Raw genomic sequence first — 27814 nt, 5'->3', positions numbered from 1 at the left:
GTCTAATGATAATGTAGTAATTTTTTTTACTCCATCCGAACAATAAACCCATGACTGATGTGATGTTAACACATTGCACTAAAACTGTAACATGCTACCAAATATTAACATTGTATCATTTAATTAATGTTACAATTCCCTGCACTCTTTATTATTTGAGGACATTTAAACTATTCTCAGGTAATTATTACACAGAGACTGATTGCCCTGTGAAGCTTTTATCAAATTATTTAAGATTATCAAAAGATAATTTTTTTAAGTCTTTTGATTAAATACAATGGCAAAAAATTAAACTAAAGGTCTGACAATGAATTGGTGCATTAAGAGTTTACAATAAGGTCACTGAGGCAACTCAGTACAAAGTTGGAATAATGAAGGACTGATTCTGAAATACTATTTTTTAATTGAGTAAAGATTAGGTCTCAGCACAGCCAGCAAGTCCATGGGGATGAAAACACAAGTTATTAGACACTTGAAGTGGTAGGCTGAGAGTTTTTGTTGCCATGCAAGCATATATGCTCTTCAATCCTACTTTCTTTTGGCTCAAGACACAAAACAACAAATCATTATCAACTTCCTCAGTTCAAGCCCACTCAGTGAGAAGAGGAAGGGGATCTGATGTGCTTGATTCTCAAGCAACATATTTACCTCATTTACCAAAGGGCCACCCACTAGGCTCCCAAGTGCCACACAATCCACATCAGAAAAATGTTTCTTGAAGTATCAACTTACAAAGATTTTAGCCAGTATCAATCTCCACTGCTCCGAATAAACTAAAGGGAAATAAAAAAAGAAAAAAACAACAAAAAATAATGTGACACATGTAATCTCAAACATACAAGGAACATTGCCAAGTTTAGTGATCGAGGCCTTAATGAAAATATCGGAAACATAGGCTTGCAAATCTCACTCAAGAAATAATATTTAAAAGCCTTTGCTGGATTCAGTGCAACATGAGATCCACTTACCAGTTTCCATGCTTAAAAAACAGGTAGCCTTTTTTAGAATTTCAGACTTACTTTGAGACTGGCTAATGCAAGAGCACAGCTGACTCTATTTCAAAGCATGTAACTTGGAGACTCAACCTCTGAAGAAAGAATGAGGAGGAATGCTTGAGGAAGCTAGTTCCAGACTATCCACTGAATATTTTAATGGAGGACCTTATCACAGGCTTTGCATTCACCAGTCAAAGCAATTCACTCTGCACGTCAAGTAAATATCATGGGTGTAGATTATGTATTTGTAACCCGATTGATTACATTTCTTACCTTCATGACTACCATATACTGTACTGTATACTTGAGTACACACACTTCAAGTTTTTATGATAATTTTTGTTTGCAAAAAGTAAGGGCTTTGAACTACAGTATATACGCACAATATATCTGTGGGGTTAAAATCCATGCATTTCCGTGGGTTATTTATGGTGAACTATACGTGCTCGCGATAGGCTAACCTCACTAATAAGCTCCTCTAACCTGGGCTTGCCTACATACTCCTAGATTCTTTCTCTATGTTGCAACATGAAGAGGAGAACCTCATTCACTACATTAATCAATAAGAGTACCAACCTCATATCTGAGGGTTAGCGACCTCAGTCCTCCACTCTACACGTTTTCGAGCTATTTTTACCAATCATCCAAGATTTTGTATCTCTTTGGGAACCCAGTTTTTAATTACAATCATCCATCCCAGTCTCTGCCTTCCCCTGGCCCTCCTACCCTCAACTTTGCCCATTTATCATATGACCAAAGTACCATATCTCATTTTTTCTTTTTCTGTACATTTCAAGTATTTCCCTAGAAGTTTTTACTAACCTCATTACTTTGTCACTTGTATTCCTGCAAGTTTAACTTATTCTTAGCATACACATATAACACCACATTTCAAAGGCCTCCAACCTTTTTCTAGGGTCTGCTGAGTGTCCATGCTTCTGACCCATACAACAGTCCTTGCCATATACTGTATAGCCTTTCAGCACTGTTTTTCACAAATTGAAGTTAATGTCCCTTTTCTTTACATCTTTTTGATTATTATATGTTGCTTTTGCTTCACCTATTCAAGTTATGATTAATTTCGTACATCTCCCATCACAGCTAATGTTACTGCCCAAATACTACAAAATTTTTCCATTTGTTAAAGTTCTGTTGCTTACCATAATTTTTATTTTAGGATTTGTTTCCTATTTGGAAGCAATTATAAATTCTTAACCCACGTTCTTCACCTTCTTCCACTAATCTGTTAACCAGTTTTTGTAATGCCTCTTCTCTATCTGTGACAAGAGCAGTATCATCTGCATAGCATATATATACCAATGAAACTTTTCAAGGAGTTCTCCCCGTTGCTTGCTAAACCCCTATGCTCCATCATCAATGCTTCTCTCAGTCAAGCCAGATGCCCAGCTGACTGGAAGACCTCTTATGTATCACCAGTGCCCAAGTCAACCAGCCCACAATCCTTAAATCAGCTACGACCTATTGCAATCACCCCAATACCCAGCCTAATCTGTGAAAGTTTTGTGTTCGACTGGGCTTATGCTGATATTGCAGGAGTCGTAGACCCTCAGCAATTTGGCAACATGAAAACTTCCTCCACCACTCACTGTCTTGTCAGCTTTCTCGATTACATATACCGCCATCTCGAGAAACGAAAAACGTCTGTAGCTGTCGCCTTCATTGATTTCACTAAAGCATTCGACCTAGTCGACCACAATATAATCATCAACAAAGCTATTGACCTCGGGCTTCGGAGAAGTCTTATACCATGGCTTACAGACTTCCTCAGTGACCGACGCCAAGCTGTACGCTTCCGAGGGGCTGTCTCCACCTTTCAGTCACTCACCTGTGGCGTCCCCCAAGGCACCAAGATGGGACCACTCTGCTTCCTTATGCTCATCAATGATGCCCTAAGAGAAACCCCTGCTCGCTGGAAATATGTCGACGACTCCACCATTGGGATCAGGCCAACAATTCTGCTCCCAACTATACCGCCCTTCAGGATTTATTGAACAGTCTCCAAACTGGGCCACCAACAACCATGTCACCATCAACCATACCAAGACCATGGTTATGCACATCAACCTCTCCTCCGACATTGTCCCACCTCCTTCCATTACTCTAGGTCCGAACACACTCCAGGTTGTAGATTCCACGAAGCTCCTCGGCGTCACCATAGACAACAAACTAAATTGGAAACCACACGTCAGTGAAGTTGTCAAATCCTCCAGTTTCCGTCTCCACCTCCTCCGCCGACTCAAGTCCCTCGGAGTTCCTGCACCAGAGCTCCTCAGTGTTTACACAACATTCATACTTCCCAAGCTCACCTATGCCTCCCCCACCTGGTCTTCCTCCCTAAATGCCACACAACGTAAACACCTAGAAAAAGTGCAAAAGAGGGCATGCAAGATTATTCTCTCCCCTTCCTACTCCACATATCAAGAAGCGCTCAACACACTGACCCTTTCGACTCTCACTGACCAGCACCACGACCTCATCTGCAAATTTGGTAAGAAGCTTCTACACCATCCTCGACACCGGCTCCTACTACCACCTGAGATCACTAGCCCGAGAACTGCTGTTCGACACCACAACCGCATCCAGCCCATACGTGCACGAACTGATCGCTATAAGAACAGCCCAGTCCCAACCATTGTAAAAATTATCAATAACCTGTAATAAACCAGTGTATTCACTCCCAGTAAACACTACTCCTTGCAATGTCACTATGTTGAAATGAACTGTAGTTTGAGCTTTTCCCCCATCTAGTTATTATATATCTTATTTGTATCACTTATGTTACTTGTATATTATTTGTAATTCGAAACCCATTCCCCAAATATGTAACTGTATATTTTCAGCCTTCTGGCTGCCAAGCTCTATCAATAAACCGTTAATTATTATTATTATTATATTTTATATTACTTTACCATTAAAACTTTCATTCCTTCATAGTCATTTATAACTTCTTTCATGAAGAATTCTGAATATATATCATACAATGTTGGAGATAGAACACAGCATGGTCTTACTACCTGTCTAACTTTGAACCAATTAATAAGTTCATTATTCACTAACACGCAGCCTTCTGTTGCCAGTAAAAAAACATTCAGAATTCGAATAGGTATCTCCTTCAGTAATGCCAATTTTTTTCAAGACCTCTATAAGTTTATTGTGTTTTACCTTACCAAAAGCTTTTTCAAAATAAAATAAACATTTAAAAAAATTTCTCAGACTAAATATAACCTGCCTATTTCTTTATATTTCATTTTCCCTTTCTAAAACCATTTTGAACTTCAGATAACCTCCTTTTTATTCAAAACTTTATTTTACTTAAAATTATGTTTAATAAAACTTTGCAGGCATGACTTATAAAGCTTATTGTTTTATTGTGGGTGCACTCTAAAGCTCCTTAGGTAATAATATAAATACTGTATTGAATTTTAAGAAATCATTTGGAAGGTCTCCGTTGAAGTACAGTGGGGTATGCTATAACGAACGGATCCTACTACGAATATTCCTATAACGAACGGTTTTACCTATAAAATTGAGAATGCTATAACGAACGCAACTCCTACAACGAACGCGGATGAATACGGGACTATTTCGCCTGGCGCATGAATATTGTTGTACCGCGACCCACAACAAGAGCGTCAGGCGCCATCTTTGTCTCATTGTGTAGCCAGTGCACCACTGTTATTGTTGAAATTTCGTCTTTTGATGTGGAAATTCGCGTTATTTGTATAACTATTTTGTTATACAAGTATACAATTGTAACAATGAGTCGTCCAAAGCGAGTGAGAAAGCTAATAACCCTTGAAACTAAGAAAGAAATTGTAAAGAAACGTGAGAATGGAAGAAGCATTGCGAAACTTAGTGATGAATATGGGATGGCTAAATCGACTATATGTACGATTTTGAAGAATAAAGAGGAGTTAAAAACTGTGCAAGTGGCTAAGGGAATCTTTAGACTTAGCAAAGCAAAGTGTAATGTGATTGAAGAGATGGAAAATTTACTCTTAGTGTGGATAAAGGAGAAAGAAATGGCAGGTGGTAACATTAGTGAAGCTATAATTTGTGAGAAGGCTAAACAATTGTTTGAGGACCTTAAAGCCAAGACTCCCAGTGGAAGTGATAGTGATGTGCCAGTGTTTAGGGGTACCTGCATGCTGAATAACACTAAGGTAAGATAAAGTACCGTATTTTTTACATTTTCCACATAATTTTTTTCAGTGTTAAGTGGTTGTATTTGGGGGCCTGGAACGGATTAATCCTATAACGAACGAATGCTATAACGAACGAGGTTCTGGAACCAATTACGTTCGTTATAGCATACCCCACTGTACAGTACAGAATAGTACAAAGCAAACCCTTGCTATTTGTGGGTTTGTGATTTGCACTTTCAACTATTCGTGGTAAGCAGATGGTGGCTAACTTATGAGCCTCTCCCATAGTGTCTCCTCTCCCTTTGTTTGCGCTCAACCATTGCCTGCGATGCAGCATCTCTTGCGTTCTGTGTGAAATGGCCCCTAAAAGACTGCCTAGTGTCAGTGGAGCAAAAGGTTTATAGACCTCAAAACCAAGAGGAAACAACTACCAATCACGATGCTTTTCAAGAATGAACCAGCTACTCGCCCAGCTGATTCGTCTCCCTCACCTACTCGGTCAGCTGCTGCCACTGCTCCACCATTCACCTTCCTGCCAAGTGCCAACCCACCACACACCACCTGCCTCCCACCACCCACCACTGCATTACCCTCTTCCAACAGTGGTCCTGATGATCTCCCTATGCTTCAGTAAACCAGACTTCATCGAACTGTACAGAACACTTCATCAAGCTCCAAACTTCCATATACGAAGGAAAGCCGTAGTGGTGACTTAAGATTCTCATACACAGTATAGGTATACAGTAGTGCACAAAGGTAGCATTAGTTGCTATTCGCTGTTTTGCCACTGTGTACCATTCTTTGGAACCTAATGCCTGCAAATAGCAAGGGTTTGCTGTGTAGAATTACATATTTTAGTCAAACATTTGATCCCTTTCTTGCCCATTTGCCTTAGAAATTTTGCTGGAAACTGATCAAACCCACAAGTTTTATCATTTTTCATTTTAGTCACAGCTGCAACAACAACTTTTTCCAGAACTGGTAGTTCAGCCTTTATTTCTTTTGTTACTTACCTCCACTCTATCCTTATCACTGTACTGTATAGTTCTTCTACACACTCTGCCCATCTCTTTTATTCTTCAAACAGGATCATTTTGTCTTTGCTTTTAATAGACCTGCCCCATTCATTTAATTTTTTCTGGTTCAATTGTTCAATCTTTCTGTACAAAACCAGACTCAAATGAAGATATACCAATAATTTTCCTTTTGCTTGTATCTGTTTACATCGCTGGTGCCATTGTTGCTTAGTTAGATTCATCACTGTAACCACACCCCCCACCAGGCCAAGCTGTGAGCTATGTTATGGTTATTTTTCAACTCGTAATTTTGGGTAGACACATATTTTTTCTTCTAATAAGTTACATGCACACACATTCTTACATACCAAACGTGAAAAAAAGAAAAGAAAAAAGTATAAGGTCAAAACAGTGTAACCCCTCATTGTTACAACCTAAAGGAAATGTTCAAAGTTGCCCCCTTCTGCCTCAATGCAGGCCTGTACACATCTGTGAATAAAGGATTACAAAAACCTACGGGGGTTTCACTTCAAATTCACTCTCATTAATACAGCATCTTAAATGTATTGTAACATGGAAACTATGCAGAATCTGACATTTTACCATAGAGACATTGTGGTTTAGAATTATCCAAGGAGTTCATCCTCCAATTTAATTTACTCTTTGCTGAATCACCCTGTATATATGGTAATCTTAATGAATGACAATTATGATGCCTACTACAGCACATATCTGTTTTTCCTTTACAATACAGTGCTAAAATTTTCAAGAAATGTTCATCAAACTTACCATAAACCATCGTAGCTGCTAGATACGATAAGGGTTCCATCTCTGTTAAAGTTGACAGCACTGACTGGATCAGAGTGGGCTGGTAAGGTCTTTAGACATTTTCCTGTTTTGACATCCCATATACGTACACTCTCGTCAAACTGTGTGGATGGAAGTAACATGAACATAGCCTGCAGAACAATATCCACAAACATATATATTTCATAAATATTCTTCATTATTAAATATAGGGGATAAGAATACTGTACTAATAGTTTTTTGCAACTTACGGAGCCTGAAACAATCAGGTTTGACTGTGGGTTAAAATTGCAGCAAAACACATAATTACTGTGTCCCTTAAGAGTTTTCACACATTTGCCCTGAAAAAGAGATTAAATCAGCTTTACTTAACAAAATTTATTGTCCCTTTGCAAGTTTTGAAAAATATACGCATATAAATACATGTACTGTACATGTTTGTCTAACCACAATCCAAAAATAAAAAGAGACTGGTTAAAGCAGCAAGAGCTTTAATTGTCAATGCTTGTCCCACTGTATCTCACCACCCACTAGCAGTGTAGTTTTTTTCCATGCAAACAGGACTTTTCTTGTGAATTTGGGTAGTCGCATAGTTGCAGATCCCGATCCTTGGAATTCAATAATTAGCACATTATCCCACCCCCTTGGCAGAATGCTAGTTCAATAATGGGTTTCCACTAGCAAGCAGACCAGATTGTGTACTGTACTCGTATTGTTGCAGAGTGCACACGTAATGGTTTATATGGAGGGATACCGATCCTTCACAACAGTCAGAATTCAAACCTGGAACCATTTTCATTTTATTGTAATTAATAAGAAGTGCAGGAAGAAATCAAACAAGAAACATTGCCAAATCTATTCTCTGAGGTACCTTCTTGCCAAAGAATGAAGATATGTGCAGCAGACTGTTTTGAAATGCTGGGGGTGACATAATATAAGAAAAACAATCTGTGGCATGGAGTTCCACAAAGTGCTTATCCTGGTATAAACGAAGAACTTATTTACACCCTAAAAATCTTTTTATAGGCTAAGAAAATCCAGATGCCATTGTATGCTTAAAATGGGTGCCTGATGATAGTAATGTTGGATGTAGTTTTTCAGTATTGCGCAGTGACTGGAAGTATCACTAAAATAGGATAAGCAATGAGATTCCTCTAAGTATGTGACACTGGTTTTATAGTTGATTGTTCAGATGACCTGAAGCCAGGCAGTTCTTGTAATGCAGGGTGACTATTTTTGCAGCAGAATCTGTCTAATATGCACTTTCACTGCTGAAGCAATGGCCCCACCCTATATTAATTTGCAAGAAAATCTGAATTACAGTAGTTTGATTCCAGCTGATTAAAAAAAAGGGAGGGGGGTTTAAAGCTCCTTCAGAACAAGGGTTTTCAGGGTCAATCCTCCGTTTCAGGCCATGGCTCTTCAGCAAAGAAGTTTTAACACATTAATCCAAAGTCAGGTGCTACAAGAGTTCCAGGATAGAATAAACAACAACCCTCATGAAAGTTCACATCATATTCACTGGGATAGGAAGTTCAAAATTCCCTAACTCTCTTACTGAATAGGTCAGGTGTTACCTAAATTCTTCAAGAAATAAATATACACAATACTGAATATCTTAAATTACTAAATTGAAGCTCAGTAACATTTATCAAAACTTACTGATGCGAGTTCCCAAATTTTTAGAGTCTTATCATCTGAAGCAGACACAAGAAGTCTACTGTCATGTGACCAGGCTACATCACTGATGCCCAATTTATGACCAGACAAAGTCTTCTCGAATTTTCCATCATAGGCACCCCATATCTTGATCACTTTGTCAGCAGCTGAAGAGAAAGATATAAAGAATTAATGTTCAGAAACCTCATTCATCTTCCTTGACAGTTTTCAAGTCATTAAGGTCTGCTCAGTGGCATAGCGAGTGAGGGGAGGCAAATAGGGAGACTGCCCAGAGTGGCACTCTCTGGGGTGGAGGCAAAATTGCTTCCAAGATAAATTATAATTAACCAACTCATTTTTACTTTTTGAAGCAGAGTTGTGGGCGACTACTGGGGTGTTGGTGGTACAGCTGCAACATGTATAACTCTTACCAATATGTCAACGGTCTAAGCCTTGGCATGGACACATATGAGAAGGCTTTTATCCAGCGTGACCCTACCAAACATCAGAGATTTCCTGGTCCCCGGTTTCCTCCTGTACTAACACAGGATAGATCAGTGGCACGAAGAGCTAGTAAGTTGATAAGTGGCAAAAATGAAAATAAGAAAAAAAGAAAAAAGTAATAGATGCAGAAATAATAATACTCTACCTGTTATAACAATTAAGCAGTAATTCCATGCCGAGATATTCCCTGCCCCGCCTGGCTATTTGTTGCCATGCAGCGATGCACAGTAAGGTACAAGTTCACTTCATGGTTTGTTATTTGCTGGTATCCACACAGGTCAGTGTACTGTGCTAACCACTCAAGATCCCAGTATTTGTGTTTTGCTATTGGTAAGTTATATGCATAATGCCCATGATCTACATGCAAGAGATATTGTTTTGTAATACATACAGGTATTCTTGCAAATTAATCAACGGATAAAATAATGTTATCTGATGAGCGTAATGTTCACTGTCAAACGACAGTGTCATTGGCACAAAAACTCGTTGTCTGACAGAGACGTACGACTACATCATTGCTAGCGAGCTACAGTAAGAAATTGGTTGTCTACAGAGAGATATCAGAATGTATGAGGACACAACAGGAAAGGAAACAGTGGATTGGAAGGCCCATAATATCCTTCAGCACTGTATGTGAGGACTTGAAGAGCCTTTCTCCAACCTTCTCACCATATTTAGGATATTTATCACCATGTGTGTAGTAAGCATTGCAACATGTGAGAGAAGCTTCTCCAAGCAAAAAATAATTAAGGATTACTTCAGATCAACAATGAGCCAGGCTAGACTCAGCCTTGCCATCTTTTCCATTGAGTGTGATGTTGCCAAGTCAGTGAATTTTGATGATGTAATGGACTAGAAAAAATATCTGAATCAGCAAATGTTTGGTTCACTGATTATAAATTATTTAAAAAATTTATATTATGTTCTCTTATTCTAAAGCAACTTGATTTTTAGTTTTCAAATTAGGCTTTGTGTTGACAGACGTTTTGTGTATTCCATTAAAATTGTAATACAGGCAGTTCATTTTGATACATATTTTATTCAGCCCTTAAGTTTTCAACAGTGAGGGGTAACCATGTCAAAAATGCAAAACTTATTTTTGTTAAGCAAACCAAAATGTGGTTCAAAATCATAAAACTCAAAGAGAGGCCAAACAAGATTCCAACTTATCTGGTTTAACACTTAATGTTCTGGGAACTTTAATATTTCATGCAGGCTAATGCCATACGATTACGATGCACTTATTTCAAAGAATAATTAGCACAGAAAAGGTTAAGAAAGATGCAAATAGGATAATGTGCACAGCAGCATTTTCAATGATCCTATACAGTGGGTTTAATTTTAGGTGACGGCTGGCAACAGCCCAAATTCTTCTTAGATTATCCAGGAAATATATATGATCATCATCAGCCATTACTGAACAATAAATTAGAGACTATCTGAAAACCTAAATGCTGGACACATGCAAATCATGCCTAATAACTTTATCAAGGAAGCTTCTCTGCAAAACTCCTTGATGTTGCTGTGTGGGGCAGCACTTGGAAGTCTCACCCTGAGTGACACATGGTCTCACTATGCCACTGGGTCTGCTCTTACGAGTACTCACAACGTATTGTAGACATTCCAGAATTTGTTACAGTACATAATATAAAATTTCTGAGAAAAAAAAATACACAGAATAAAACAGACGAAGATGGGAATTTAAAGGTATTAATCCCACAGTTAAATCAGAGAACTACTGGTTAGAAAATACTGTAACAACAATTTCAATACAATATACAGTACAGTACTGTGCAGGTAACACACTTACATGAGCTTGCCAGCCAGTCTCCAGTTGGACTGAATTTCACAGATGAAACAGCTTTTGAATGTCCCGAGAGTGTATATTTTAGCATATAATTTGGCTTCTGCAACAAAAATAAAAAATTCTGGTTCTTTATCATGAGTTGTTACAAGTACGGTAAATTTTTGTCCACAAAATAATATCCCATACAAATTATCAATATAAGAAACAAGAATAAGACAAAAACTTTATAAAAAAAAATTCTGAGGATGTGGTGTGTTCAGCTTACTAAAGTATGGCTGGCTGGCTTTGTGCTAGAGCTGGTGTCACTGCCTCTTTGTTCCTCTGACATGGTGAGAGCAATTATCCAAGCCAGCAGTTCAGTGAGCTCCTAGTGCATACCTTGAACAAGAAATACACAACCAGACATAAGTCAATACAATTATAAACACATTCAGCATATACAGGGCATTATGTTAATTGCATGCTCTTTTCATTATACAGTACAGTAGAGCATAAGTCTTAGGAATTATTTTAATACCAAAACAACGAGATGTATAATAGAGGGCCCCTCAATTTATGAGGACCGATTCACAAAACAAATTTCATTTACAATTCTGTATTCTGATGTAAATTTATATTTCCTGGATAACCTCCAGTATGTACTGTACTGTATTTCACTAATCACAAAATAATCTACAGTGACCCCTCGTTTAACGAACGCCTCGGTTAATGAAACTTCGGTTAACGAACTGCCTTCCATAAGGATCTTCAATTCGGTTAACAAATTTCTTACGAACCGACCTCAACATGTTTTCGCTTGCACTGACCGGGCAACCAGCTTTAGTATCAGTTCGCCAATACATTAATCGGTTCTAGGGCTTAAATTCCTTACTATTTTAGTAAATATCAAGAAGTTTATACTATTCAATAATTTTAAAAGTTAAATATTCAATTTTTTCGTCATTTTAACAATTATTGAACATAATTGAAGGTAAAGTGACTAGTTTAATGCGCGGCATCCAGCCTCTTAACACAGCAAACAGGCGTTAGTCTCTCTCTGTTTTCACTGGAGGTAACATCTTGCTTGAGACTCTCTTCAACTAAATGCTTTTTTTCTGTGTTTCCAAGCAAATTATTGGTCATTTTGAAATATATTTTACATATTGACAATATATAATGCAGTGCAGTGTTGATTTAAAGAAAATAATCTTGAAATACATCAAGAGAACTAAAATTTTATGGGTGAAATGGTGCCATGGGGTGACTTCTCTTCCACCCCAATGCCTTCTCTTCTTCCTTCTCCTCCACCCCCATTCTAATTCCCATCATCATCATCATCATCATCCAGGAGCCTTCTACATACACATCTCAAAGTAAGTGAACTTTTCTACCATTTTTGTTGAATTTAGGAAATTTTCGGTGAGCTGGAACCAATTACCCAAAAACCCATTGAAACAATAGTTTCGGTTAACGAACGACCTTCTGGAACGGATTGAGTTCGTTAACCGAGGGGTCACTGTATAATATATACGTATAGACAATTCAACTAAAAATTACAACAGTACAGTTTATAAGCTAAAAAACAACACATTGAAAGTATTATAGTCATCTTGGCTCACAGGACTGGTACAGAAATTAGAAACCAGACACTGACCTACAGACCAACAGCTGTGGGAACACCAATGTTTATATTTTCCTGAAGTATTATCTGACGTTGGAGGACAAAAGAAGCTAAATGGATACAGTATATACGTACTGTACTGTTAATATCCACCACTATTAAACAAGTACTGTACTTGTGTTTATGATACAGTTTCTCATGTTTGTCATGATTAGAGTACAGTACAGTGGTCCCTCGGTTAACGAATTACCTTCCATGAGAATATTAAATTCGGTTAACGAAATTCTTACGAAAATGTTTCGACATCCTTTGGCTTGCTCACCAGTTGGAAGATTAGTCCGCCAATACAGAAATCGGTTCTAGGGCTTACATTCGTTAAAATTGGAGTAAATATCAAGAAGGTTGTACTATTCAATAATTGTCCAAGTTCTATATTAAATTTTTTAGTCATTTTAACACTTATTTAACATAATTGCAGTACAGGAAACTAGTTTTTGGTGTGCCTATCAGCCACTTCACTCACCCACCAAGGGCTCAGTTGTGTCTCTGTTCAGTGGAGGAAACATCTTGCTTGTGGGTCTCTTGAACACAGAGTATTTTTACGTTTTTACAGTATAATTATTGGACATTCTAAAATTTATTTAACATATTGATAATATTTAGTGCAGTGCAGTGTTGATTTAAAGAAAATAATCTCGAATTATACCTAGTGAACTTAAAATTTTATGGGTGAAATGACGGCATCAAGCATGGAGTGACTTCTCTTCCACCCCCACTTCCTTCTCTTTTCCCTTCTCCTCCACCCCCACTTCTAATTCCCATCATCATCCTCAACCAGGAGCCTTCTACATATGCACCTCAAAGTGTACTTTACTGCATTTTTTTAATAATTTGTATGTAATTTTCGGTGAACTGGAACCACTTACCCAAAATCCCATTGAAACAATGGTTTCGGTTAACAAACAACCTTGTGGAATGAATTGTGTTCGTTAACCGAGGGACCACTGTATTCTGTCATATTATGAATACTGTACAGTACTAGAGATCTCCAAGCAACAGAATGATTGCCATACCATCAATGTTCATTCTCTGAAGCAGTATACCAAGGACTTGTTTTGTGAAAGGTTAGCTGCAGTAAACTGGGCTATTGTGATAAGTTGCAATCATAAGTTGCAATCAGAGTTGTAAAAATTACTGTACTTTGTTACTTAAGTAGAAGTATTGTACATTGGCAAAATGTTACACAAGTAAAAGTAGAAGTATTGTACATTGGCAAAATGTTACTCAAGTGAAGTAAAAGTATCCAAAGATCAATGCACTCAAGCAGAAGTAAAAAAAGTATTTCATTCATTAAGTACTGTACTCAAGTATTGAAAGGAAAAAGTAAAAAAAAATTTTTTGCCTCAAAATTTTTAAATAAATCCACAGTAAATTATAAAAAAAATTGTAAACTGAAGGTAAAAATAAGACACATAGCATTACAAATTTTAAATTGCAAATCGTTCTTTTGAGATTAATCAATACAGTAACTAATTCTCAAAACTATGGCTGTCCAATTAGGATCTTTTAGGCCTAAATATAACCCCAGAGTGACCTACTGAAAGATAATACATTCAGCCGCTCTTCTCCCTACAATCCACCGCAGGGATAGTAAACGGGCTGAAAATATATCCATCTAACACCATGATCACTTTCTTCCTTATCCACACATGTATCGTCAACATGGATTTATGGTCCGCAGACATAATGTTGCCTGCTCGCATTAGGTTAGGATACAGACCTATCTGGCAAGAATCTGAGGTGGGGGATGACCCACACTTTTCTTCCTGTAAACTCCATAACTGTTCCAATACTGTACTAACACCCTTCAGCACTACTGCATTGCCTTGACTGTCCCACTGTCAGGGACCTCCTACCACAGGGAGAGTCACTGACCACTATATGTCACCACCTACTTATTCGTAATAATTTAGATTTAATTCTTGTATGCTACCCACGCTTTGGTGGGTGCTAACTCCCATTGTCCTTAACCCTTAGGCCCCGGGTGACGTTCCAGAACGTCTGACTATTTTCCCGCCCTTTTTTTTAATTATTTTTGGAAAACTTGATTTTTTTCTCGATTTATCTTCACACGGGGGTACTGCCAGCAGCACCCTAACCCAGGGCTTAAGGGTGAAATCATATCAGTATTGTTTCTGCATCACAAGTCATAGCGTGTCCTGCGATAAATGAGTACAAATGTATTACTGTCTGACCGCGTGGTCTTGTGACTATGCTAGTTGCCCCCTGAGGAGTAATAAATTAAATAAATAATAAATAATAAGCCCAGCATGACTAAACAGATGCTCACAAGCAACAGATGCAGGTAGTGGGGTGCTAAGTTTCAGGGATAAGTCACAATGTCGGAAAAGACCTCAGTAGCTCCATTCCATCACTTGGGCATGCCAGGTAACTATCAAGCTCCTTCAGTTGAGGAGTTTGTGGATGATTATTGCCTCCCTAGGGACCGAGTCCGACTAAGACTCACCTTGAACTGTCTCTCTAATTGGGGTGTGGATGTGGTGACATCACTTTTCGATTAAATTGATGAGTGGCTGAATTTTTCACACCAAGTAACTTGTATAGATACAGGTTTTATATCTACGATGAAATTATGTTCGAGTTATTTGTTCTTTCTATTTCTCTTAAATCTAGTAAAAATTCATGGGAAAATCCATTGTTTACTTATTTCTCCGGCAATCATCAGAAGTTTGGATGTCACGTGATACTTGTGAGCCAATCAACGGAAGACCTGTGAGCATGCTTAAGATGCGCAAGCACTGGAATTTGAAATGGGTAGTTGCAAGATGGCATCTCTGTGAAGATTAGTCCTTGGTGGATTGGAGTATAATTCAGCAAGTATTTGAGAGCAAAGCCTCAGCTGTTGACATCTACAGGGCTCTTGGCGTTCTTCAGTCAAATGTCCAAGGTGTGATTCAGATGGTCAGTATCGTGAAGATCAGCATACTGTACTTGGTATTGCAGTAAGAGACAGACAATCCCCAAGAGAAAGAGATCTCGGTGTCTGAATACCATACTGCACCACTTCATTCAAGTGGCATTATTTTCATTGGAAATGAGTACAATACTGTACTATTTATAGAGTTATGAACCTCCAATTACCAACAATATAAGTTGCACAAAGTGGGAAGAGCTTTGACATAGAAGGAAATTGTGGGGTAAATGCACTTAAAAACTGATGAAATGAAACCTCCTAACCAGAGAAGCCAGAAGGACCTGACAATGAAATACACTATAAAAGCTTATTTTCCTTAGCAGTTTCCAATGAATGGCAAATTCTAAATATTTACCAAGTTGCACTTTTTTAATGAGTATGAATTGGTCGAATTAATGTCTATAAAGTGTTCCTGCTCATGTAAACACTTGTACTACAAAATGGCATCGTCGTCGGAGGGCACGATATGTCCTTATTTATGAGAAAGGGAGAAAAGCAAAATATGGAGTGCTCTTCCTTTATTTTTGAGGTAAGAAATGATTAGTTTTACGTAAAGGTTGAGGAAACAGTTATCACCCGAAGGAACATAAGGAGTTGGTGATAACTGTTTCCTCCACTTTTACTCAATTCTGTTCCAGAGTACAGTATACCAAACATTCTAGTTAAGTTACAGATTACAGAGCAGTTATTTACTGGCATTCATTCAGACTGATCGAGACAGATGACATATTAGATTCTTAAGTTCAGTCACTTACAAACATGGTTTAGTCAGATTTACAATTGACTGAATTCTGTAATCTAGGATTGGCATCACCAACCTTAATTAAATAAAAAGAAAGTCAGACATATAGTGGTACAGTAGTAAATAAAGACTTGTGACCAAAAAGTAACCACTGCCATAGGTTTGGATTCATTTTGTTTTGGCAATGGATATTTTGCCGTGACTGGCTAAGTTCCTACTAACGCTATTTTACCGTGAGTGCGCTCGGTTAATATTGACGACTGACCCGCGGACGAGTTATTTGTGAATTCTGATATGATAATCATTTCTTGTGCAAATGCTTCGTTTTGTAAATAATTAGATGCCTAGGCGAGTACAAATTTGTCTTCCCGGCAGTAATGTGGCCTCGCTCTTCGCCGAGCTAGCCTCTCATTCCTGTGCCAGTTTCATTTTCAGCATGGTGTGTGAAAGTTGGTGTCGGTCTTGTGTTACAGTTTTAGTGCTTATAAAGGAACTTGGCTTGAAAATGCCAAGATTAAACCCAGTACTGTATTGTATTTTTATTTATAAACATCTTTCTAAGAAAATACTTTTCACAGCAATACTGTGAAATTGAACTGGGTTTGTGTGCAAAGTGTTGTACGTGAATTATTTCAAAACACTCCGCCACTCGGGCTGGATCAAAGCCACAAAAAAACGCAAAATTACACCATATCAAAGTATTAAGTTTTTACTGTTTAATATATACCGGGGGGGTCGGGGGCAGAGCCCCCTTTGTAAGGAAATTAGGTAAGGTTAGGTAGTTTTGTTTGGTTAGGTTGGCGAGATTTGTTTTTCATATCCACCAAGGTTAGGTTAGGTTAAATTTACAAATAAACACTTTTTAACACATTTGCACAAACTACAAGTGTCCACTATAAAAATAAGGTGAAATTGTGACATTTTTAAAAACGTTTTCTATGAAAAATCGACCACTGGTCAGTCGCCAATAATTACCGTGTGTTTTGATTGGCTATCGTCCATTTCCGGCGAACAATGTGAGAACTATATTTGACTGTAACTCTGGTGACATTTGGCATTTATTTTGCCATGAGGCGATTGTTGTGCAGCTGTAAACATATCTTACCATAAGAAGAAGAAAATAAGGAGTCTGCAATAGGCCGGTTGGCCTGTGCATGGCAGCTCCTGTCGAGAGTTACTACCACTCTCTATCATCCGTGAATCTATCCAGCCTCCTTTTAAAACTTTCCAGCGTTGCAGCACTTACTACAAGTCGACCACCAACCACCACCACTACCATATTTCTGTTGTGCATGAAAACTTTTTATTATTAAAGAGGTGACATTTACTAGAACCTAATAGAACCTGACCTGACCTAACCAACCAAAGAAACCTACCTAACTTCCTGAGGGTCAGACCCCCCCGTCATATTAAACAAAAAGTACTTCGTCAATCAGAGCACACTCGCAGTAAAATAGCGCTTGTAGGAACTTAGACAGTCACAGCCAAATATCCACTTTGTTTTGTTTTTCAAAACTTTAGATTGTGAATTTACCTTATACTGTATATGGAAAATCATCATCAATTTACAGCCATTTTTCATGTTTGCTTGTCAAGTACCCCACTAAGTGCACGTACACTTTAAATTCCAGCCAGTCACAATCAGTAAGTTAAAATAGCTTTTGCTTACAATACTAGCTCACAGCAAAATATCCACGTTGTAAGCCATACCTGAATTCCACAGCAGGAAATCAACTCTTCATTGAATTTGGAATAATCAGTTAAAAATTTATTTAATTTCATCCTGACTGAGGGAAGTGTAAAACTGCACCACTGCCAACTTCATTACCCCACCTCCTTCTCGACCGAAAACAAAACGAGAAACATAACAGTGTGAACCACCTTAAGGGAATGGACTAACAAGCCTACCAGTGGAGGTAAGGATAAAGCAGTGCACAAATCTACTACATTTCAAAACGAGTTCCCGCTCTCGCTCATGATTATCTCTTGGCCCCTTACATGTAACAGGCAGTATTCATGTATTAAACCTCTTATGATTAAAACAAGTTTAGTTTTATATGACATCCGTTGCATGAACATTCACTCACCTCTCCTTGAGGCAAGCCGTATAACAATACTAAAGGACCAGTGATGCAGTCCTGCTGCTCTATTTACACTTTAACACAACACTGCCATGTGAGGTGACCAAACATTAAACTTTAAAAATACAAATAGTGTTATTCAAGGTGATGATGTATCCAAATAAGAGTCATCAGACACACACGTTCATCTGTGTCAGTAAATTAGTTTTCCATTGATAAATTTGTTGTAAAATAAGAATTAACTTTAGGAGAGTTTACAGTAGACGAAGGCTTGGCGCCAAAACCTCATCATTGGAACTTGAAGGGTGACGTCAGGTCGGCCATGATGTTGTGAGAGTCATGGAGCACAGACGCTCCTGAGTGTGCTCCTCAGGACCAAGCTGTGGCCTTCCCTTCTTATATATTGAATGTTTAATGATTCCTAACAATTCGGCATGCACGAGCTTTGGAAAAGAAGGTGAATAAATGGTGTGCAATAGTGATTGTGAGCGCTTGGGGCAGGTTGCGTGGTCATGTGACCACTGTCGACCAATCAGGTTGCGAGTTGGCGCGGGGTTGGTGTGTGGCGGCTGCGGCGGTGAGGAGACATTGTAAGATCTGCGTCACCGCCGTGTATCTGTTACAATCATGGAAGGCCGTAGTCATCCTGCCCACCACGGCTACCATCACACGCCGACGCCCGTCAATAGAGGGTATTAGAACATTTTTGTTCCTCTACATTGAAAAGTAACTCCACACGCCGGTCAATAATATGAGCGTGGGTACACAGCGTCAAAGGTTGAGTCAGCCATAACTCTCTGGAAGCATAAGGAAAATACTTTTAAGCTTAAGGTTTTCTTATATATACCATCAAATTTCTCGCTTGAAAATGACTGTAAAACCTTCTAGAGTTGGCAAAGATTATCTAGAGGTACGGTTAAGGTGTAGTGAGTGTGGTGGGAGCGCTCTAGAGGCGTCCTCCTAGTGCGCGGGTCCCGGCGCCTCTGAGCTTCTCTACCCGCCATTTTGAAACCAAAGCCGTTATGGCTGACGCCAGAGCCACTGTCGTTGAAGTTTTGTGGTGATTGCCTTCGTTGCAATGTGAGTGCTAAATGTTCTCGTGTGCCAGTTTGTGCCAGAAAGATTAGAGACCGTGTTGATATACAAAGTGCCAATGGAAGCAATCTGAGTGGCGAGAAAACACTGTGTGTGAAGTAAGGGACGCTACGTGCGCCGTCCCAAGACCTACTCTGGGTTTGTTGTGAGTCCGTTTGAGTTTTACCTAGGCTTCTTTGTGTTTATTATTATAATTCCAGAAGCAGATTTTCATTGTATAATGGAACACTAATTGCCTAAGAGTTGAAATCTTATAGGCAGTGTGTAGAAGAAAAAACGACAGTTGATGCTGACCCAGGTGACTGCATGCATATTTTACAAAGGCCGTTAGCATTGTTATGTAATTATAAGTAAACATAACGTTATTGGAGCAACGTTATGGAGCTCCCATGGCGTACAGGAAAGTTCAGTGATACATCACAGTGTTGTTGAAGACTTGTTTATCAATACCACTCAAAAGTTTGGTTTTGGATTATGCAATTCTGGTTGGACTAGATCAGTTGTCAAGGAGACCATGCTTGAAAATCGTTTCAAGTCATTCAGGTATACTTACTTTTTTTACTTATAAACATTGTGACTAAAGTTAAAGCATCATCTCACAGTAGAGCATCACCTGTGTTGCAAGCAGAACCATTGTCATTAAGTGACCCCCAGTACCTATGTGTATGATGCTCTTACATGATTACCAGTGCTGTGTTTTAACCCCTCCAGTCGATTGATTGTGTCGTTCACTTTTATGAAAGCCTTTTGAAGGCAAATCGCGGCTTGTGTCATTGCAGGTTCTTGGTTTATGTAGAAATTGTTATCGCAGGTTCTTGCTTGATGTGTAAATTGATATTGCGAGCTTGCTTGATGTAGAAATAGATAATTCTAAAAGTTACTGGGTTGCTTTTACACATTTTTATCTTTCATGTGATGAATTATCCAAGCAGACCTTAATGGTACCGACTTGGTCTTCTCTCTGTGTATTAGGTCAGTGGTTCACTGCTGTCTGAAGTCACTTATAGTTCTTTACAGTAGTAGTTCTTTTGTCACTGCTGAAGGTATGGAGATCATGGCACACTTACTATGTTCTCAGGAAATCAGAATTGCATTTTATAGTTCCCTTTCTCATTTGGATTTTATGCATTACACAATTTGTTGAAATTCCAAAGAAAGCTATATAACCATTTTAAATATAGTAATTGTAAATATATACCCATTTACTGTAGCTTTATTGGTCATACAGTACTCTACATTGGGGGTTCTACTAAACAAATGTTTCTTTGATATAGTACTGTATGTTTAAAAGACCATGTGTCAATGACTGCGGTAAATATTCGTTTAATGGACGTGGCAAGAATTTCGTATTTGTTTATTTTAGGTTTATTAAAGTTAGGCTTGGTTAGGTTAGGTTTCAACAGGAAGTTGAAAATGTTGTTAGAATAGTTATTTTTTTTTGTATTTAAGCATATAAAGGAGCCACAGCCATTAAACGAATATTTACCTTGAATGCGGTTGTAGTTAATGGCTCTATTAACAGGATTATAAAGAGAGTGACTGAATAGATGTAGGAAATGGCAGTATACAAAGGCCTCTGTGCCTTCAGTACTTTGAAGAATTTTCAAGACCAATTTAGGTTATAGTTTTGATGACCGTATACTAGATGGGATGAACATTAATGCCACACCTGAGTGTACGTATAGTGCCTAGTGATTCATTCTTAAAAATAAGCAGTTCATTGATGGATTTGGTAATGTTGAACAGAATCTTAAAAACACTGTACAGAAATGATATATACTGTATTAGTGGTGCTCCAGTTATAAGTTGGCCTGTTACTACTGTTAATTTCTTAATTTATTATGAAGTCGTGGATGCTTAATGCAAGCTCTTTCTGCTCGAAATCTTTTTTGGTTATACAGTACTGTATATCACACTTTTGGGGGGTGGTGGTCTTAATATTTAATTCGGCACGTACTGTATCTAATCAAAAGAAAATATTTTTTTGAAGTATTTACTATATTGGTTCCTATCATTAAAGCAGTGATTGTTTCAGTGCTTGTTTCACTTTTTCTTGTACAGTATTTCCCGTAACTTCTCAGAATTATTGAGACCCATGTGTTTATATTTTATTTTTTATTATTTAAATTTATTATGAGCTTTAAGAACTGAGTCCTTTTTAATTTGTTGCCATTTGAACATGGTATATATAGTTTGCTTTCCATATAATTAAAATACTGTACCCTGAACTATTAAATTGTTAAAGTTGATTTCAGTGCTATTTGGTTTATAGCTAGTGTTTAGTACTTTGAATTACATCCAGTTAATGAAGAATATCCCTTGAAAGTCAGTTATGAATCACATGCTTCTTATTTTTTTTTTAGTTTAGGTGGGCTTGATCAGCATTGTTTCGTTAGTCTAAATAGAGAGTATTGTATTATACATGAATTTTATTACTGTTGAAGCTTTTGTTAAAGCTTTGCATTGTGTTGAAGATTTGTGCGTCAAGGCGTGAAATTATGTATAGTTGGGGTGGGAATACTGAACTATTGGAGTAAATAAAAGGAAATTAAATGTAAAGGAAATATCAATATCCTATGAAGCCAAGAAATTCTTTTTATGGTTACACATTTCAGTCAGAAAAGTTTTAGTTACATTACTGTATTTACTCAGTCTTTGTGAAGTGATGAACTTGCAGATATATTTGTTACATAGTTGGGAGATAGCTATCTCAGCAAGAAAGTATTACAGGTAGTTCGTTGCTATAGGATAACCCAGCAACAGCCTTCTTGCCCCCTTGATTTGATTATACTGTATCACTAATTATGGGGAATTATTACTTTAAAACACATTGCATTTCATGGTGTTTGTTGTTAATTTTTCACTAAATAATGAAATAATTTTCATACTTTTTCATTGTGGCTAAAACATTGCCAACACAGACTGACGTTGCTGTTCTATGCAACATCTGTACACTCCACTTAGCTTTTTGCTCATGTTATTCATTAGAGAAATTCATGCTTGAAGTATTATAATCAAATTTTTCCACATTGCATCTCACATGGTTTCATTTTCCTTTAATTCATCTGTTTCTTTACTGTATTAAAGACAACCACCTGTCATGGCAATTATTGGTAAAGGTTTTTCATTGCATTCGTAATGTACACATTGGAGCACATATATGGTACTGTACTCTAATATATTCAGTGGAATGATAGAATTTGAACACTTTTTATCTCCTGTAAGAAATTTGTTCTGCAAAAGTATTAATTAAATCTTAAATATATAAATATCTAGCAAACTTTGTTTATATTGGCTTTACAACACTGTTTTTCAGTGTGTTTATTGTTTTGTTAAATTGATTTGGGATATGAAGCAAGTCCTTCATCACCATTTTCAATTTTGTCCATGTTGACTACTAAACAGCATCTACTGTACAGTACATGTTACATTATATGGTTTATCATCTGCTGCATTATTTATTTATTATCCATAATTTTTAGATGAACATTTTATGTATTAAATAAGATCATGTTTCTTTTATCTAGGTTATTCCTAAAAAAAAAATCCCACACTCCCTATTCCTCTTACTCATCCCTCTCCTCCCTAAGAACTTCTCAAAGTTTTAGAACACAGGTGAACCCCTGCAATAGGAATACATCCTGCTGTCATGGTTCCTTCTTAATTTTTATATCACAATGCAGAATAAAATTTGTTGTTCACCAATAGATGTGCAAAAAGTAGAAAGAATAGAAAAATAGGAATAGCTAACAATTTGTGCTTCCAATGATGTTATTTTTATACAGAAAAAAAATGTTGCTATTGCTGACTATACAGTATGTGTGCTGCACTTGATTGACTTTCCAGCTGCACAACTTAGAGGGAACATTTAGTACAGTAGCAATGTGTCCCACAATAATGATATCCCCCAATGAGAATAGCGTTGCACAGCTTTGTAATTAAGTTTTCTGATTCACGTATCTTCAATGATCTATCATTATATAAAAAAATACTGTACTGTAGTTGCATCTTCATTTTTATATTTTGCAAGAATGCGTGACTGGCTGGTCAGTGATGAATGTTGGTGTCCACCCACTCCATGTTTACTTTGAATTTGTGGTAGTCTCCTCTACATTGTCACAGTATATGTACAGTAAGTCCTCGCTTAATGTCGTGGTTCCATTCCTGAAAACCGCGACGTTAACAGAAACAATGTTAACGGAATAAATTTTCCCCATACGAAATAGATAAAATACGGGAGTTACGTTCCCCAGCCTCCCTTTGCCCCATAAAGTACATTACATATACAGAAATTCAATGTCAATTATATAAAAAAATAGTATATATATATAAATAAACTAAATCATTTTGCATTGTACTCACTGATGGATGGTGGTGTTTGGTGGGTAGTGGAGCGGAGGAGGAGGGCGTCAATGTTATACTGAATCGGCGGGACGTTATCCGAATCATGGGTATCTAAAGAAGAGCGACGTTATAATGAAACGTTAAGCAAGGCCTTACTGCACAGTATAGAATATTATATATATACACGCAATTGATCGAACATTTCATTATATTTGAAATTTGTCTTTTTTGTCGGCTTATTGCATGTGCAAGTTTTGTTTCTTTAATTTGCAAAACTCTTTCCTATTGGAACTATTTGGTTGCAAAGATGGTAAACTTACTAACTTTCTCTATAATACCCTACAACCCACAAAAATAACAACCCCCAGTTTTGATACACCTTACTATAATTATAAACCCTACTAAAGAAGTGTGCCCTCTAGTAGTAATGTTGTATATGTACTCTGAACCTCATGAGTTTAGTAATGTATGCCATAATTTTAGCAGGCTTACACACCACTATAGTATTAAATAGGCAGTGGTTAAATTATGTCATGGCAAAATAGCCGGACAGGATGTTTTGGGCTATTTAGCTGGTCCATTGTTTATGTAATAGAAGTACAGTAATGACATGTAAATATTTATATTTTGTATTATCAACCACGTATTGCTAATTTAGCTAACCTAATTGGACTTTCCAGCATATTAAATACCTTGGTTTTTGGTCATTAGTGAGGGAAACATCATAAAAGAAAGGTGTCTTAGAATTGTGAAAGGTATTGATTGCAAAGATAAAATTCCCGGGATTTGGTTAGTCACTTTTGGTGGTAACAAATGCAATTATACCTTTTCTAGTACCTGTCATTTTCCAATTTTTAACTCACGAATCACGATATCTCTGTTATGGGTAAAATGCAAGAAGTGTTGTAGAACAAAATTTTCTTATTTTCTGAAATTATCATTCAACAAAAAATCCTGCCATTTCTCGTCACCGCTTAGAATTGTTTAAATACACTAGTTTCCTGATTTTCAACTCAGGATATATCTCTGTTATGGGTAAAATGCGTTAAAAGTGTCAGAGAAGAAAATTGGCTTGTTTTTGTCTGAAATTATCATTAAACACAAAAACTATAATGTGTTCAATTAACTATATAAATTGATCCACAGCTCAGTCTCACTTGCTCTTAGTTCTACTGGGTGGTGAGTCGGCTATACAATTACAAACCATCTCCATGGCTATTATTCCACGTTTGAGATAATGTATAAATCTAAAAAAAAATTTTACATTCTGTAAATATGTAATTTTTGGGGGGCATAAGACAATAAATATTATTATATCGTTGCTTCTGTTACATAAACAATGTACTAACAAAATAGCCTGTCAGGCTATTTTGTCATGGCTGGTAATGCAGCCTATTCATATTAACTAATACACCTCAACAGTGTTATTTTTCACAGTACAGTCATAATACTGTATAGTAAATCATATTTGTCATATGTATCCTAATAGTAACAGTACTGTACACCTATTAGTACTGTAATGGCCACTTAATAGTAATACAGTACAAAATTTTATTTTGTCTAAGTTACCAAGATACGAATAAGAGCACTAACTTATCCACAGTTTGCTGTTTTTCCCCATCTTAGCCTTTTCTCTTCATAATTCAGGGTGATAAGAATTGAGCACACACATACAGTAGGTTACACAAGGACTCCCCTCATTTCACTTTCATTAATTTGTACAGTGTGTTCAGTTATTGTCCTTCCTTTCCACAAGAAGTTCCTGAAATATCTATCTGGGTAGACATTTTTTAAATGATCATCCTTGGGGATGAAAATTAGAAAAACATGAATTTCTGAAAATCACATTTTAGATCACCACTGGAAGTTACAGCTCCAGCAATAGAGGCTATGGTACTAAATCATATATTAATCAAGACTACGTTAATATTTTTAGGATGTGACAATTCATGTCGGCTATACTGTACTGTAATATATTGTGTAACATCAGCTTATGTTGTTGATGTAGTCATGAGTGTAGAGATTTAGAATAAGATACATCTGTAACTTGTTTGGGTATTTCAGGAAATTAAGCTTAACATGAGCCCTTCATGCAATAACAGAATAGTGTATATGTCATCCATACTCCATTCCCTATAACAGTACTGTACAGTGGTCTCTCGGTTAACGAACACCATTCGTTCCGCAGAGTCGTTCGTTAACCGAATCCATTGTTTCAATGGGATATTGGGTACAGTAATTGGTTTCAGCTCACAGAAAAGTACATACAAAGTAAAAAATGCAGTAAAGTACACTTACTTGGAGGTGTGTATGTAGAAGGTTCCTGGTTGATGATGATGGGAATTAGATGTGGGGGTGGAGGAGAAAGGAGAAGAGAAGGAAGTGGGGATGGAGGAGAAATCACCTTTCAGGGGACCCATGCTTGATGTAGTCATTTCACTAATAAAATTTTAAGTTCACTAGGTGTAATCCAAGATAATTATATTTAAATCAACACTGCAATGCACTATATGTTATCAATATGTTAACTAAATTTCAGAATGACCAATAATTTCAATGTAAAAATGCAAAAAATATTCAAGACACCAACAAAATAGATGTTCACTCCACTGTCAACAAAGCCAAACTGACGCCTGGTGGCTGAGTCAAGCGGCTGATGGACGCACAAAAAACTAGTTCCCTGTACTGCATATACGTATTATCAATATGGTAACCAAATTTTAAAATGACTAATAATTTTAATATAAAAAAATGCAAAAATATTAAAGAGCACAACTTTCTTGATATTTACTCCACTGGAAACGAATGTAAACATAGAACAGATTACTGAATTGGCAGACTAGCCCATCAGCTGATGTTCACAACAAAACGTATTGTTCGTAAGGATTTCGTTAATCAAAGTTTTGTTCGTTAACCGAATTGAAGACCCTCAAGGGAGGTAATTCGACCGAAATTTCGTTAATCGAACCGTTCGTTAACCGAGGGACCACTGTACACTCATACATCACTTACTGCTCAGGATGCATTACTGTACTGGAAAAGTAAACACCAATCAAAACTGCACTAAACGGTGGTCTTTATAACATTGTGTACAGTACAGTATAAATGTGGAAATGTGTTCCCAGCAGTAGCTATTACAGTAGAGTAGAACATATTTAATGGGTAAAAGATTTACATTTTGTAATACTAATGTTATTAAATATGCACTGACAAATAGCAAAACCAATACAGTATCATTGGTCAACAAAACCATATGTAATGCTTATCAGCATGATGCTCACCTGCTTTGATCCATCTTAACACCTGCATTTTTACATTCAGTGATGTCACTACATATTTACAGCACTAACACTAAGAGGCCTTTTCCTATTATATCATGGGTGAGAAATAAGAGTAAATAAGGCAGAGTATACATGCTGGCAGGCAGTAATAAAATTTGAGGGGGCGAGTGCTGATGGGCTCAGCATGCATCGCTTATGTTAGCAGGAGTGGTGTGTTTCCCTGGTGGTTACGGTGCTTTCCCAATACCCCTCCCCACCTTCCAGGACAATGAGTTGTATAAGAATTTATGTTCTAAGGTGGTGTAGTATTAAATGAGGTACAGTACAGTAAATGGGATAAATTGGCTGCACTAAGCATCTTTAGTAACAAATAAGCTACAAATGCTTCTGTTGCCTGACAAAATGTTTGAATTTTTTTTTAATTTGTTACTTGAATGGTTCATTGCAATGCAAATTGTTTGCTAAGTTGGATTGTCTGTGTGGCCATTGTCTTGTGCATTTTTAGCAACTGCAGCTACATTATTTTATTTATCCTTTGGCACAGTATACTCTTACATCACAACTGTTCCTTTAGTTGTATTCGTATCTGCAGAATCTGTTCTTCTTTTACTTTTAATTCATTTGTTTATTTATTTTTATTTTTTAGGAATTGTTAGAGATCAATTTATCCATTCATATGAAGACTTCATTCAAAACATATTTCATCTTTATTATCATTGAAA

General features: G+C 37.2%; 2 protein-coding genes across 5 annotated transcripts in view; one reads left to right on the top strand and one right to left on the bottom strand.

The window, feature by feature from the left end:
- LOC121863233 (WD repeat-containing protein 5) overlaps positions 1-19368 on the bottom strand; it is a 29821-nt gene extending 10453 nt beyond the window's left edge. Inside the window, exons 1-6 of one of the 3 annotated variants that reach the window (XM_042361728.1) lie at positions 19220-19368; positions 11220-11332; positions 10958-11054; positions 8647-8810; positions 7236-7325; positions 6967-7106 (exon numbers count right to left, since the gene is read on the bottom strand). In XM_042361728.1, coding sequence (XP_042217662.1) covers positions 6967-7106; positions 7236-7325; positions 8647-8810; positions 10958-11054; positions 11220-11282 — 554 coding nt within the window. In that variant the 5' untranslated portion in view covers positions 11283-11332; positions 19220-19368. Of the gene's footprint in view, positions 1-6966; positions 7107-7235; positions 7326-8646; positions 8811-10957; positions 11055-11219; positions 11333-18001; positions 18226-18378; positions 18501-19219 lie in introns of those variants that run through there. The other 2 variants (XM_042361726.1, XM_042361727.1) reach the window with 2 other exon arrangements.
- The window catches only part of LOC121863231 (bromodomain-containing protein 3-like), a 244323-nt gene continuing 235373 nt past the window's right edge, over positions 18865-27814 (top strand). For both annotated transcript variants that reach the window (XM_042361722.1, XM_042361723.1), the window contains exon 1: positions 18865-19064. In XM_042361722.1, the coding sequence (XP_042217656.1) occupies positions 19000-19064 (65 nt within the window). In that variant the 5' untranslated portion in view covers positions 18865-18999. The remainder of the gene's footprint in view (positions 19065-27814) is intronic.

Source organism: Homarus americanus, unplaced genomic scaffold, assembly GCF_018991925.1.
Source record: "Homarus americanus isolate GMGI-L3 unplaced genomic scaffold, GMGI_Hamer_2.0 scaffold46197, whole genome shotgun sequence".
Lineage (NCBI taxonomy): Eukaryota > Metazoa > Arthropoda > Malacostraca > Decapoda > Nephropidae > Homarus > Homarus americanus.
Note: the sequence above shows the minus strand (reverse complement) of the source record. Positions and strands in the feature narration are given on the sequence as shown.